The sequence below is a fragment of the Capsella rubella genome, unplaced genomic scaffold (assembly GCF_000375325.1).
Source record: "Capsella rubella cultivar Monte Gargano unplaced genomic scaffold, Caprub1_0 scaffold_3, whole genome shotgun sequence".
Taxonomy (NCBI): domain Eukaryota; kingdom Viridiplantae; phylum Streptophyta; class Magnoliopsida; order Brassicales; family Brassicaceae; genus Capsella; species Capsella rubella.
Window position 1 is genome coordinate 8,005,098 of NW_006238921.1, and position 14,616 is coordinate 8,019,713.

At 31.5% G+C, this 14,616-nt stretch overlaps 5 protein-coding genes across 6 annotated transcripts; 4 read left to right on the plus strand and 1 right to left on the minus strand.

Annotated features, from left to right (window-relative positions):
- Window positions 1-559: 559 nt before the first annotated feature.
- Window positions 560-1,628, plus strand: LOC17893048 (putative cysteine-rich repeat secretory protein 37). The gene is made up of 2 exons (XM_023785584.1): window positions 560-892; window positions 1,179-1,628. Exons 1-2 carry the CDS (start codon window positions 560-562, stop codon window positions 1,626-1,628), a joined length of 783 nt encoding a protein of 260 aa, XP_023641352.1.
- Window positions 1,629-2,317: 689 nt separating this feature from the next.
- On the plus strand, window positions 2,318-3,174 carry LOC17893793 (putative cysteine-rich repeat secretory protein 36). 2 transcript variants are annotated; one of them, XM_023786085.1, is made up of 2 exons: window positions 2,318-2,655; window positions 2,760-3,174. In XM_023786085.1, the coding sequence occupies exons 1-2, from the start codon at window positions 2,318-2,320 to the stop codon at window positions 3,172-3,174; spliced, it is 753 nt and encodes a 250-aa protein (XP_023641853.1). The 2 variants fall into 2 exon arrangements, with proteins under 2 accessions (XP_023641853.1, XP_023641852.1); XM_023786084.1 differs by having other exon boundaries at window positions 2,318-2,650; window positions 2,749-3,174.
- A 767-nt stretch (window positions 3,175-3,941) lies between these two features.
- LOC17893267 (putative cysteine-rich repeat secretory protein 37) lies at window positions 3,942-5,405 on the plus strand. The gene is made up of 2 exons (XM_023786083.1): window positions 3,942-4,705; window positions 4,959-5,405. Exons 1-2 carry the CDS (start codon window positions 4,373-4,375, stop codon window positions 5,403-5,405), a joined length of 780 nt encoding a protein of 259 aa, XP_023641851.1. The 5' UTR covers window positions 3,942-4,372.
- A 612-nt stretch (window positions 5,406-6,017) lies between these two features.
- On the plus strand, window positions 6,018-7,150 carry LOC17891518 (cysteine-rich repeat secretory protein 38). Its single transcript, XM_006298322.2, has 2 exons — window positions 6,018-6,415; window positions 6,585-7,150. The coding sequence occupies exons 1-2, from the start codon at window positions 6,080-6,082 to the stop codon at window positions 7,011-7,013; spliced, it is 765 nt and encodes a 254-aa protein (XP_006298384.1). The 5' UTR covers window positions 6,018-6,079; the 3' UTR covers window positions 7,014-7,150.
- A 4,663-nt stretch (window positions 7,151-11,813) lies between these two features.
- LOC17891357 (proline-rich receptor-like protein kinase PERK8) lies at window positions 11,814-12,715 on the minus strand. The gene has a single exon (XM_006298598.2). The coding sequence runs from the start codon at window positions 12,537-12,539 to the stop codon at window positions 12,000-12,002; it is 540 nt and encodes a 179-aa protein (XP_006298660.1). The 5' UTR covers window positions 12,540-12,715; the 3' UTR covers window positions 11,814-11,999.
- Between the last annotated feature and the right edge of the window lie 1,901 nt (window positions 12,716-14,616).

Sequence of the window (14,616 nt, forward strand, 5' to 3'; positions counted from 1 at the left end):
TGCTACAGTGAGATAAAATACTTACAAGGCTACAAAGCATTGCAGACTCTCTCACTCTCAAATCAGTAAACAACGCTAACAATGTTTTATTCAAAAACCAGAAAAAAAAAACAAAAAAACATCGTAATATGTCATTTTGTGGACTATAATACTTTTATGCTATATTTAGTTTTGACCTGCGCTTTTCATAATGCACAATGCATGGAATAATATAAAGCTTTTCCATAAGAAATCAATGAATGTTACAGTTTAAGAAAATTACAAGGTCGCATACGTGTGATTTTGTATTCTAAGAGCTTTAACTTAGTAAAACATTTGAAATCTTGACTTTTTTTTTATTGGCCCTCCCCATCCGTAGCCGAAAAAATACACAACCCCTCTCTCATGTTTGTTACAAACAAATAAAAATATTTATCAAAAGAAAAAAAAAAATAAAGAAAAACTTTTCTTTAACAAAAACAGATCATAATCAAGTAACGAAAAAAAAAAGATATTTCATTATCTTATTTCTTTTAAAAAAAACTTTTCTTTTCTTGAAAGAGGATACAAAACAAATACAATGTCCTCTTCATATTCTTTATCCAAACGCCTCCTTTATGTTCCTATCTTCACCATTCAACTCCTCCTCGTACGCAGTGTTTCGTCCCTAAGCCTTACCAATAACTATCTAAACCACAAATGCGTTGTCAGTGAAGGGAACTATAAGCCTGGAGGTAAGTACGAGGAAAATCTCAATTTTCTCACTAAGTCCGTCTCTACCTATAAATTTCCAGACGGTTTCATAGGCATATCGCGTGGCGATGCTCCCGATTCTGTCACCATCATATTACAGTGCCGTGGCGATTCCTACGAGTCCTATTGCCGCTCCTGCGTTGCCACCGCCCTTACCGGGGTAATGTTACTTCAAATATTTCAATTAGCTGTCACATATCTTAAGGACCATTGGTAAATTACAACAATTTGGTAAATTATAATAATTTGTTATTTTTAAGGTAAGATTTAATACATATTTTTACTATCGTCGACATACTTGTATGATTTACGAAAACGTGACTAAAATCGATAATAACTATATCAAAGTATATATAGGTTAAGAAAACGTCAACACATGTCAGTTATGTACATAAAACTTGACCTTAATACATAAATAAAATTAGTACTGTATATTTATATAACAGCTTCGAAGGAAATGTCAGAGACACAAAGGGGGAATAATATGGTACGACCAATGTTTACTCATCATTACTTCGATCAGTGATGAAAATTCAAGGAAGATTGATTACAAGAATACTTTCTCTATGCACAACCCAAAAAACGTGAACGAGGATCCAGAGTCGTTCAACAAGAAGACAATAAGTTTCCTCAATGAGCTTGTGCTGAAAGCCATTAAACCAGACGGCGTCAACCTTGTCTTTTATGCTTCGGGGGAGAAGAATCTTGGGACGAAGAAATTATATGCAATGGTGCAGTGTGCGAAAGACACCTTGCAATGTCGAAAATGTTTGGAATGGATCCTTAGGGAACTTCCCAAGTGCTGCAATGGTAAACAAGGAGCGAGGTTTTTGAGTGCGAGTTGTAATGTTAGATATGAGCTATACCCTTTTCTTAGGACTTTAAAGACTCTTTGAAGATGATGTAGCACACAATTCAATCTGTTTGCTTTCCAAATCTGTTTTTGAGCTTTTACTTTTCTTTTCTTTGTTGGTTTCTTTTTTCTTTTGCTTCTTGCAAATTTTTATGTTCTTAGGTCCAAGATATACCCTTAATGAACAAGGTCCAAAGCCTCGTTTTCCATAATCCTTTGACTTGATTTACTAATAAGGAGACTCATATATAGCTTTCTTCTCCTCTATTTACTTTCACATATCTAAAGGGCCGTTGGTAAAATCATATACAAAAAGAAATATCTGTAACAACATTTACCCACATTATCAATACTTTAGCAAAATCTCGAGAGTCAAAACCCTATTGCTCCTTGCTTAAAATAGTGGTATACGAATTAACCTTGTGATTGTAATATTTTCTTATGAGTTTTAACTTAGCAAAAAATTTAAGCTTTTGACTTTTTCATAGGCCCTCCCCATCCCTCGCCGAAAATACCCAAACTCATCTCTCTTTCTTGTCTGTTACAGACACACCAAAACATTTCTTCCACAAACTAAAATGTTCAATCGAATTTTGTAATAAGGTCACAACAAAAGAATAACGTTTTGAGATAATCAGTTATTCTAGTGACTAATGGAGCCAACCAGCTAAAATCCTTCCGAGTCTCAACGTACACTTCATATTCATTGGAGAAACAATTAAATACGAAGCAATGCACTCATCATATTTTCTATCTAAATACTTTGTTTGTTTCCAAATCTTGGCTATACAAATCTTCGTACGCTATGTTTCATCCCTGAACCTTACCAATGCATATTTGCACCACAAATGCCTCGTCGATCAAGGGAAATATAAGCCGGGAAGCGAGTATGAGGAAAACCTTAACCATCTTATCAATCATATATCATCTACCCAAAAATTTCCAGACGGTTTCACACACACATCTCATGGCGAGGCTCCGAATTTCATCACCATTGTATTTCAGTGTCGTGGCGACTCCTACGGGTCTAGATGCAGTTCTTGCTATGCCACCGCGGTCGCCGAGGTAATGTCACTTCATATTAACTAGCCGTCATATATAGCATATGTTAAATATTAAAATAACTAATTGAAACAAAAGATATATGGATATGTATATGGCAGCTTCGTAAGAGATGTCAGAGATACAAAGGAGGAATAATATGGTACGACCAATGTTTTCTCGATGTTAGTACAATCGATACACCCCCAACGATGATCGATTACGAGAATACTTTCTCTATGCACAACCAAAAGACCGTGAACGAGGATGCAGAGTCGTTCAACAAAAAGACTAGGGGCTTCCTCTACAATCTAATATTGGAAGCTAATAAACCCAAAATGGGTAGTTATGCGGCGGGTGAGATGAGGCTTGGAACGAAAAAGTTGTATGCAATGGTACAGTGTGCGCTAGACATATTTCAGTGTAAAGTTTGTTTGGAATGGAGTATCAATGAGCTTTCAAAATGCTGCCAAAGTAAACAAGGAGCAAGAGTTTTGGGTACTAGCTGTAGTATTAGGTATGAGCTATACCCTTTTCTACGGACTTAAAACCAATTTTCGTTTTGGTTTTGTATGCTCTCTCATTGTGTTTTTTGAGCTTTTACGTATTTGTGTTTTGTTTCTTTTGTCGCTTCGCTTTCCTGTTTTGTTTATGTGTCTCTTTCATTATCGACAAAAAAGGAAGTTCACCTTTTATTAGAATGTTACATAAAAAGATAAACTTATCTATTATTAATCATATAGACTTTTGGATATTTAGCCAAAAATTGATTTACGAATAATATAAATGAAACTTTAATCATTCGTAACAATATTACCAAAAAAGAAAAACATGTTTAATATCTTCTATTTTATTTTTTGTATATTAACATACATCCCTTATAGACACACAAAAATTATATAACATATATCCTTGCTCATAAACAAGTGGCGTAAGACAAGGTTTGTATCATGTGATCCTATTTTTAAAGAGTTTTATAGTGTAAATATTTGAACTTTGACTTTTTCTTTGGCCCTCCCCATTCTTCGCCGAAATATACACAAACCCTCTCTCTTGTCTGTTACAAACAAGGAAAAACATTTAAATATCATTTTGAGACAAATTGTTACTAACTTTGGAGATGCTTAATTTGGGGTGTTAATCAAATTTTTATTAAATTTAATAATTAATTTAAATATGTGAAACTCTTAAAAAAAGATTAATTTTCCTTTCTCCAATGGTAAACTCTAAAAAAGATTTTCTCCCAAATCCAATCTCAATGACAGATCCACTTTCTCAGAACTCTACCCTCACCACTCCTCCTCCTCCTCCTCCTTCTCTTTCATCTTTCTCACGACTGCCAACAGACCAAAGCTCCGCGTGACGTCTGAATTCGACAGCGATAGTCTTCTTTTCTTTAACAAAGTCTCTTGTAAGCTCTTCGACAACCTCACCAAGCTCAAACTCTCGTTTCAGAACAATTCCCAGCACGAAGTTTCACAGCCTCATGTCTCCTTTACTTCCAAATCTTTCGTTCCCCAGTTTTTTTTTCCTTCTCTACAGTTCTAACCCAGTAAAAATTAAACATGTGGCTTTAAAGACCGATGCTTACATCCGTTAGTTAAGGGGCGCAGCTTAAAGTGAATTAATATTTTGATTTATTTTTAATCATATTAATCACACAAACTCTAAACTTTTTTGCTAAGACTCTCCCTTTGGAGATGGTCTAACGTAGCTAGCATCCTTCCTTAATCAAAATCCAAGACAATGTACTTTTCCTATTCTCTATCCAAACGCCTAGTTTCTATCCCTATCTTGGCAATACAACTCCTTCTCATAAGCAGCGTTTCGTGTCTGAACCTTACCAATGACTATCTCAACCACAAATGCCTTGTTAGTGAAGGGAAATATAGGACTGGAGATGAGTACGAAGAAAACCTCAACTTTCTCATCCGACAAGTCTTAACCTATTCTTATCCAAGCGGTTTCATTCACATATCTCATGGCGATGTTCCCAATCTCATCACCATCGTATTACAGTGCCGCGGGGACTCTTACGACTCCAAGTGCCTCTCCTGCTTTAACACCGCCCTCTCTGGGGTAATGTCACTTCAACATTATTAATTAGCCGGTCCCATATATAAAAAGTCATTATAGTATTTTGATCTTGATACGTATAGTAATTAATCATGTTGAATGAGATTATTATACAATATGAAATTGAAAAGCTTAAAAAAAAAAAAAAAAAAAAAAAAAAAAAAAAAAAAATTAAAAAAGCTTTCTTTTTTTTGCTTATGCTTTCGAAATTTAAACCATCATTCATAATGAAACAAAATATGTATGTGTATGACAGCTTCGTAAGAGATGTCAGAGGAACAAAGGAGGAATAGTATGGTACGACCAATGTTTTCTCTATATTACTTCGGCCAAATTACCCCCAGGCCCGAGGAAAAATGATTACAAGAACATCTTCTCTATGCACAACCCAAAAAACGTGATCGAGGGTACCGAATCGTTCAACAAGAAAACGAGGGATTTCCTCTACGAGCTAATGGTGGAAGCCACTAGACCCAACAGACCAAACAAAAACATGTTCTTTTACGCAGCGGGTGAGAAAAGGCTCGGGGAGAAAAAACTGTATGCAATGGTGCAGTGTGCGCAAGACATATTGCATTGTAAGGGTTGTTTGGAATGGAGTATTAAGGAGCTTCCCAAGTGTTGTGATGCTAAACAAGGAGCAAGAGTTTTGGGAACAGAGTGTAGTCTTAGGTATGAACTATACCCTTTCCTTAGGAGTTAAAGGGTTCTTTGATGATTATATATATGTCTTAGATATTAACACATTTCTTGACAATAATATAGTAACGATGAGATTTAGTTTTTGATATCTTTTAGGCCATTTCTTTAAGGATTGTTTGATAACTAGAGGCTACATTTTTAATATTTTAGTTCTATTCAATATTAATATCTCTAGTCTTTTTTCTTCTGATGTGTTTGTTTAACAAATGACGTTTGACAAACATCTTACACTAATAAACGTTGATTGTGTCATTGGATCTTAGTAAGAGTTACACTCAGTCAAATATTTGAATGTTGACTTTTTCATTGGCTTATCCCTCACCTCCCTCAACTCCTTTCATATTTATAATTTCATCTAGAAGCTTTATCAATCCAAAGGGACAAAAACAAATGCTGTTTTGACATTATTGTTTACTCTTTTTTTTGGTAAAGACATAATCAACTATATTGATTTCTTTTTTGTTTATCAATTCAAAACGGACATTCAATATTTGAAAAAGACCAAATCCTGACCGTACAAAAATGAATATTTCAACTCTTCGAATAATCAATAAATAAAAAAAATCTCCCAAAGACCAAAATCATCTAAACCACTATAAAAACATCCCTACCTTTAACATTTCTTCAACCAAATAAAACACCTCCATAATAATATCAAAAAGGATTTTCAAAACAATGTCTTCACTCTCTTCATCAAAACGCATGGTTTGGTTACCTATCTTGGCCTTAGCCATACAGCTTCTATCTATACAGAACGTTTTGTGCCAAAGCCAGAGCAATGCGTTTCTCTACCACAAGTGCTCAGACATTGAAGGAAGCTTCACCTCGAAAAGTACCTACGAGTCAAATCTCAACAATCTCTTTAGTCAGCTCTCTTACAAAGTTCCATCCACCGGTTTTGCCACCTCCTCCACTGGTAACACTCCAGACAACGTCAACGGTTTAGCCCTTTGCCGTGGTGATGCCTCTTCCTCTGACTGCAGCTCCTGTCTTGCAACCGCCATCCCCGAGGTAACCACACAATACTTTTATATAACACATACACAAGCTTTTTCGACATCTCAGCGATATTTTATACAGAAACCGCTAATATATACTATTAGATAGGTTGCCATTTAAGTACGACAAAACAAAACTAGGTTATCGATTGTTCTTGATGTTGGTATTACGTGCATGACAGATAAGTAAGAGATGTCCCAACAACAAGGCGGGAATAATATGGTACGACAACTGTCTTGTCAAGTATTCCTCGACCAATTTCTTCGGGAGAATCGATTACGAGAACAGGTTTGCGCTGTACAACGTCAACAATGTGAGCGATCCAACATCCTTCAACACACAGACGAGAGATCTTTTAACCGAGCTGACGAAGACAGCGACTACTGGAGGCAACCAGAAGCTGTTTGCTACAGGGGAGAAAAATATTGGAAAGAAGTTGTATGGACTAGTGCAGTGTACAAGGGACTTGAGAAGTGGAAGTTGTAAGGCATGTTTGGATGGAATTATTGGGGAGCTTCCTAACTGTTGTGATGGTAAAGAAGGAGGGAGAGTTGTGGGTGGGAGCTGTAACTTTAGGTATGAGATTTACCCTTTCGTTAAGACTGCTTGATATGAGGTCTAAGTAGAAAGGGGTCCATAGCCAAACACGGTCTTAGTTTATTATCAGAGTCTATGTGATATGTATGGAAATGTATTGTATGTTGTTTCTATAATGTGTTGAGCCAAAAAAATGGAAAATTCATCAAATATTGAATCAGAAAAAAAGTTATAAATTATGAGGTGCTGATTGCTTTGTTGACTAAGAGATATGAAAGGTCAACGGATAACTAGGAGAAGATATTGGCCACATCACATGTGCGATGATGAGTCAGTGTGATGAAGACAAGTCAACGAAGGAGGAGAACCACGTTGCTTCTTTGCTTTCTCCCAAATTCTTTTCTGTTTGTGCGTAAGCGGCGACCACCACGACGACCCCGATCTTAGGCATGACAAAATATCATGAAAAATCTCATAACTTAGAAATAATACACTCAGAAAAAAATATTTAAATTATATAATAATTAAAAAAAATAAAATGTATCTAAACTGTATCGAGATTAAGGACCTAAATTTGTTAACAAAAAAAAAATATATAAATAACAAATTAGTGATTAGGGTTTAAATTTTATAATTAAAAGAAACTATATTTTGGTTTGGGTTGACTAAATAGTAGTTTAAAAAAAAATTTAGTCAAAATACAGAAACTTAATAAGTATATTGTTAAAATGAAAAAATAGTGGTTAACTTGATAACAATAGATTGTTAAAATGATTTTAGTTACCTGATAACAATGTATATTATTGTAATTGTAAATGTAATTTGATCTTATCATATAAAATAATTGTTAATTGGTTATTATTGTTACTTGATAAGAAGGTATCGTCTAAACGTTCTTTTGTTACCTGATAACAATAGTTTGTTTGCATATCTCCCTCTGTCCAAAAGCGTCGTTTGTTAATAATGTGTCAGATGATTCACATGTTTCCTTTTTTAATTTTTTTTTTCTTTAACTGAACCTAGGGATACCATAGTAATTTTATGTGTGTCAGACAAAGAAAACTAATTTTTCTTTTATTGAGTCTAAATTCTTTGTTTTTAGGTTATTTGAATACTAAAATTTAACTAACCCTTTATAATTCGTCTCAATAAGATTTGCTCAAATAAAACTAAGAAAAAACAAAAAATGTTCGTTCACCATTTGTTTTCTTTCTTAAGAATCAACTAGATTTGGACCCGCACGTACGTGCGGGATGGATTTCAAAAACAAAATTTATTATTAAATTTTAAAATCTATTATATACGTACGGGATTATGTTTGTAAACGTAACTTTTAGGAATGTTACTAACATTTATAATCTAAACCAGTACCAATTCAATATTTGATTATTATTTTTTTTTAAATTAGGTTAAACATAAACTTATATTGGTTTGCTTTCATGAAGTTTGTGAATGTCGGATCGACATGATAGCAGATCCATATTGAGTGTGAACCATGAGCTATCAAACACGTCAGCTATGCATGCTCCACATTAAAAATATTTTTAACTCAATACATATTAAAATATTTTGACCCGCAAAAAATACATTTCCTGTAATCCATTTTAGTAAATAGCATGTCTCCATATGTTCTTCTTAAATTCACGTTACCCAAAATTTTCATCTCATATTCTATCATGAATAGTTTAGATGATTTTTTTTGTGTTTCAAATTTCCCGTACCTGTTATTTGATGTTCTGATATTTGAAATAAAATAGTTAAAACTAAAATTAACAATTCAAATTTTATGTTCATGTATCATACATGTTATTTGATATTTGAAAATTAAAATTGAATTTAGTTTCTTGATTTTATGGTCTCCTCTCGTTACTTTTAGTTCTCATCATGCTTTTTATGAAAAATAGTTTGGATAATATTTTATTTTTTCGAATTATCCGCTCCCGTCTCGTACCCATTATTTCCAATAAGATTATATTTGTTTTATAAATAACCCCATTTATATGCTATCAAAAAAAAATATACTTAAAATTTTTAAAATAATTGTCCTAAAGTAGAGACTTAAATGTCCCAAAGTTGACTCTTACCAAATTAGTGAATTTTTCATAGTTAAAATATAACTACCAGTTTTTGTGCTTATAAATGTGAAACCATATATTATTTTTGAGGTAAACCTAATTACGATTATGGACTACCTTAACAATGTTCTTTAATTGCATTCGTAATTTTTTTTATTCCTATAATTATGTTATTTTTTGAATTAGAAATATCTATATTTTAGGTGATAGTAATTATTATTGTGTGCATATTTGATAAGTAAACATGGTTTATTAATTTATATTTAAACAATTCAAAATATGGTTAGTACATTTAAATTCCAAAGTTTTTTATTGATAAATATTTATAAGATCTCTAATATGGTTAGTATAATATGTGCTAATTAATGGAGATTACAATTTGTTTTCTAGATTTTCTTTATATTGATTTTTTTGCAGGGAATTAGTTGGGAATATCCAAACATAAGATTTTGACAATTTAAAGATCCGAACATTTTAAAAACAATATCGGATAGATATGTTTTAAGGGTGTTTGACTATAAATTTGGGTTTACATAAAATGTAATTAGTTTTTAAGATTATATAATTTTTAAATTTATAAAATGTAATTATTTTTTAATATTATATAATTTTAAAAAATTTGATGATATTATTAACTATGTTGTATATTCTCCACATGTTATGCTATGTAGAATTTGATTAGTCGCTTATTTCCTAATCTAACATAATTGTTTTTGTTTTATTTATCCTAAAATATCATTTTTCTAAAATATATGATAAAATTTTTATTAGATTTTATAAACATAAATTATTTTTTTGAAAATATTTAAAAATAATAATTTAGATTAAATATGTTTACATATGTTTAATTTCGAATTTAATTGACTATTTTTATGGTAACCAAATCAATATTATTTTCAATAATTATAGATATGTTTGTTTTTTAATTATCCTTTTTTAATTATCCTTTTAATTGTATATACTAAGATCACTTTATACAAAATGCTTCCCTTTTAAAACTATAGATTATTGTTTTTGAAAATATTTAAAAAATATAATTTAGATTAAATATGTTTTGATATGTTTAATTTTTAATTTAATTGACTATTTTTATGGTAACCAAATCAATATTATTTCCATAAATATAGATAGGTTTATTTTTTTAACTATCCTTTTAATTGTATATACTATGATCACTTTATACAAAATGATTCCCTTTTAATAGTATAGATTTCTACCATAAACATATGATTCCCTTTTAATAGTATAGATTTCTACCATAAACATACGAAGCAACTTTTCTTCTACCGGATAAATTACTAGACCACTATTATTTGGTTTGTGTCCCCCATTATTGTTTAAAACTTCAAATCAAAGATAGAATATACTATATGCACTTCTGTTTACTTAAAAAGTTTGACTACATAAATATTATATTACAATCATGTTCAAATGATAAGGTTGATGTCACCCAACGAGTCCGAAGCATAGGGATTGGTCAACAGAGCTAGTGATGATAATCAGATGTGAAACTTTGATAAGAAGAATAAAATCAAACTATTAGTATTCCATTGAATTAAAAAACACTGAATGATTTGCTCTTGAGAGCTAGATTTTATTGCCCAACGCCCCATCCCTTGAACTCTAAGAAAAAACTCAACCCTTCAAAGCCCATCTATGTATACTCTTATAGTTAGGAGTCCACGTGACAACAAAATGTTTTATAAGAACTTTATCAAAACAATGTTTGCAAAAGGCAAGAATCAAGTGGTACGAATCATAGTCCATTTATAGGATAACGATTCCAACGATATAAAATTGTTTTCTTTGTAGTTTCGTTTCCATTTCTATAATGAAGTTCAGTTCACTGTAACAACAATAGTGATGAGAGCACTGAGAGCACAAGGCGTCCCACAACACAATAATCATATCTTTATCCAATATGCGTTTGTACTTTGTAAGATCATTGCTAAACTATAAGTAAAGTTTTGGTCTGGACCCATTTAGTAAAGCCCATAATAAATTATTTTATACGACATGGAATGGCCCATATTATTATAACACCTACCAATACAATACAATTAACCTGGATGTAAGTTCAATTTTAGTATGTTTTATACGCACAAAAAAAGAGGAAAATCATAAATGTTTGCTACATTTACCAAAGAAAATTGTTGGTTTCATCAGAAACACTTTTTATGAATGCACCATTGTACCAACATCAGTTAGATGCTTTTGTACAATATAAATACTGAAATTTCTTTTAGTAAACACCTAACTCGTTCTTAATAAATTATGGAAACAACACAAAAGATAAAGTAAAGCAAACCAAGAAAAATGATTTTAAGAATGAAGTAATAAGGTACGGAACAAAGATTAGAAAAAATTTTAGAATCTTGTAAAGATTATTGAACTAGTCAAAAATTAGTCAGACAAATTTCATGGGATTCTTAACCCATTGACCCACCTCATGTCTCTGCTCCCTTCCCCTCCTCACTATTGTTTTTTTTTTTCACATTTAAATGATTTCAATGTATAATGTAACAATTATATGTATAGTGTGCCAGCAAAATAAAATAAAAGGTAGATTTGACTGGTGAGCATTAAGACAATAATAATGATACTCTTCCTTTAATTAACTTCAAAGCTAAAACAACACAAAAGACTTCTTCATTTACAACAAAACTCTCTTTTTTAATCATATGATAAAGATAGATATAGACAACTCATTCCTCAATATAAGATTATTGCAATTAGCAAATAACGAACACAACAAAGAAATAAATGTTTATAACATTGATCAAGGATCTCTTGCTATATAGTGAAGTGTAACATAAGATTAATGAATATTGAAAATAAAGTTTTTGAATTTGATTTAAAGATTAAAGATTAGAGAATCTAAAAAATTAGAAAAATAAGAAACAAACGAATCAAAGTTCAAGAAACTGAGAAAGTGAAAGTAACAAAAAAAAATTGTCGGAAATTTACAAAAAGGTTTGGTTTTTTTAGTCGTTGACCAGTTTAGCATGCACAGGAGCAGGAGTGTTGACGACGGAGCTCGGCGGAGTTAACGGCGGAGATGCCGAGACTGGCGAAGGAGGCGGTGGTGGGATTGCTGTTTCCGTCGTAGGCGGAGGAGGAGAGGTGGTTGATTCAGAATCCGGCGGAGGAGGTGAGAATTGCTGCGGAGGATTCGGATTCGGATTAGGTGTGGACGGAGGAGGAGGGTTTGTTACGATCGGTGAGGGCGGATTTGGAGGAATCGGAGTAGATGGGTTTGGTGTTGATGATGAATCTGGTGGAGTGGGAGGTGAAGATCCGAGAACAGGGGTGTTCGGGTTCGGGTTTGGGTTTGGGTTTGGGAATGGAGTTATAAAGGGAGAGGAAGAAGAAGAAGGATCGGTTGAAGAGGGTGAGCAATAGTCACCGGAGCAATGGTGAGAGTGACGGCGGAGAACACCGAAAACTACTACGAGACCAATGACGACGGCGACGGTGACGATGAAAATGAAAATCTTGGTGGCTTTACCGACATAGCAGAGCATTGTTTTGTTGTAGAGATTCTTTGGATATATGTTTTTTTGGGTTTTTTTTTTTTGGTTTTTTTTTATAGATTTTACCGATGAGATAGAGAGATTTGGATCTTCTCTCTATTTCATCTTATTTATTTTGTGTTTTTAAGATAATTTAACTTTGGGGTATATAATGAAAGAGAGATGGTGGGAATGTAAAAGCTAGGATGGGCCACGTGAAAGCCAACATTGGCACCTTGTTTTGTTTTTATTTATCTGTCATTACCAAAACTTGTGATTAGTTTAGTTCACTTCTAAACTCTTTAAGCACACTTAGTTTTGAACTGGTTATTTCAGGTTATTCATTTGTTTGTAATGGGAAGCTAACCGTCTAGTCGACGGGTTTACTTTATCGCTTGGTTTTCAATTGTTAGAAACTTGCTCGGTTGTTTATGATTCAGTTTAGCTAGAATAATGTAAACGACATTTCTTTTTCACGGAATGTCTGTATGTAATTTGTTTTTTTTTTGTTATTGAATAACATATAGGAGACATTTGTCTCCTATCTCTTACCAAAAAAAAAACTCTTTGAGCACACTGAGTTCATTGATAAGTTTGTGACGAAACATCACATAAATTGCAATGGGCCAAAAAAATGAATGTCTCAAGTGTCTAAGAATAGTCTCTAGAAATCTTAGAAGATAGTTAAGAAGCATATGAAACAGATCGATCATGGCCAAAAAAAAATGAATGTCTCAAGTGTCTAAAAATGATCTTGATATACCTTATCAACCATATAAAAGTTTATAATTTTTCATATTTCAAAGGGGGTATTTTTGAAAATGGATAGAAAAGATGGGTATTTTTAAAAAGAGGTACACCAAAAGGGGTATTTCTCAAAAATTCTCTTTAAACCAGATGATTTATCTGTTTCAATTTATAAAAGAGAATTAAGATTTAGATGGTACAATTAAACGAGATTATGGGTTTTAACAAAATAAATGTGTTTATTAAATGTTTTTACTTTTTAAATATGTTATAATTTTTTAATTTTTAATTTATTTTAAATGTAATATGCCATAGTGCAATCTCATTGGATGAAACAAGAAAGGTGGATAAAAAGGAACTAAAAAAGATATTATTAACTTAAAATAAGGATAACAAAAGTCAATATAATTCGTAGTATATTGATTTCTAAATTTTTTTTTTCAAAAATATAATTTTGTATATTTTCATATTTAAAAATATTTCTTAATGTTTATCTAAACGACACTATAACTCATTTTTTGGATTGATATTAATTTGTAAGAAATTTACCATCTAATTTTTAATAACTAATTAAGTTTAAGAAATACAATAAATTGTAGAGTAAAAAAAATATGCGAGAATAGTTTTTATAAAAAAAACTTGAAGTTAGGAAATAACAATTTTAGGATAATGGTATAATCATGTTTAGAGTATAATATCTAAATTAAGTTTTTTGAAAAATTTGGTAATAGTAATATTATGAAATATGATGAATAGCCCCCAATTTTTTTGGTGATTTAACATTACTAGATTTTTATAATGAATTTTTAATAATGATTTTTAAATATGTATGATACATAAATAATGTTTTTCAAAAAACAATTAACTGACTTACAAAATTATCTATATTTTTGTAATACTTTGGATATAACATTCTTCCAATAAAATTTTAATTTTATTTTGAAAATAAATAACCCGTCTATTAGACATGCCCTAATCTATATTAGAAAATCTAATATTTAATTAATTTTGATTAACTTTTTGTTAATTTTATGATTTTTCAATTTTTACCACATGCAATATTTTTAGTTCATTGAAAACATAAATTTTAACCCGCGTTACTACGCGGGCTGTTATCTAGATATAATCATATTTGATATATGTATATATTGTGTTTGATATAAATAAAGAGGACCCATTATGGCTGTAAATAGCTTGGAAGGCCAAGATATATTCTAAAAACTGATTTAAAAAACTTTTATATTATAAAGCAATAAAATTAAACCATGTCAGATTTTTTCTCAAGATAAAAAAAAAAAAAAAAAAAAAAAAAAAACTAAAACAAACATAGATACCGATTATG

Excerpts from the sequence above, each read along its gene's own strand:
- LOC17893048 (XM_023785584.1), top strand. The coding sequence starts at position 560 with ATGTCCTCTTCATATTCTTTATCCAAACGCCTCCTTTATGTTCCTATC. Across the intron at positions 893-1,178 it reads TTGCCACCGCCCTTACCGGG|CTTCGAAGGAAATGTCAGAG; the intron begins GTAATGTTACTT and ends TTTATATAACAG.
- LOC17893793 (XM_023786084.1), top strand. The coding sequence starts at position 2,318 with ATGCACTCATCATATTTTCTATCTAAATACTTTGTTTGTTTCCAAATC. Across the intron at positions 2,651-2,748 it reads ATGCCACCGCGGTCGCCGAG|CTTCGTAAGAGATGTCAGAG; the intron begins GTAATGTCACTT and ends TGTATATGGCAG.
- LOC17893267 (XM_023786083.1), top strand. The coding sequence starts at position 4,373 with ATGTACTTTTCCTATTCTCTATCCAAACGCCTAGTTTCTATCCCTATC. Across the intron at positions 4,706-4,958 it reads TTAACACCGCCCTCTCTGGG|CTTCGTAAGAGATGTCAGAG; the intron begins GTAATGTCACTT and ends TGTGTATGACAG.
- LOC17891518 (XM_006298322.2), top strand. The coding sequence starts at position 6,080 with ATGTCTTCACTCTCTTCATCAAAACGCATGGTTTGGTTACCTATCTTG. Across the intron at positions 6,416-6,584 it reads TTGCAACCGCCATCCCCGAG|ATAAGTAAGAGATGTCCCAA; the intron begins GTAACCACACAA and ends CGTGCATGACAG.
- LOC17891357 (XM_006298598.2), bottom strand. The coding sequence starts at position 12,539 with ATGCTCTGCTATGTCGGTAAAGCCACCAAGATTTTCATTTTCATCGTC.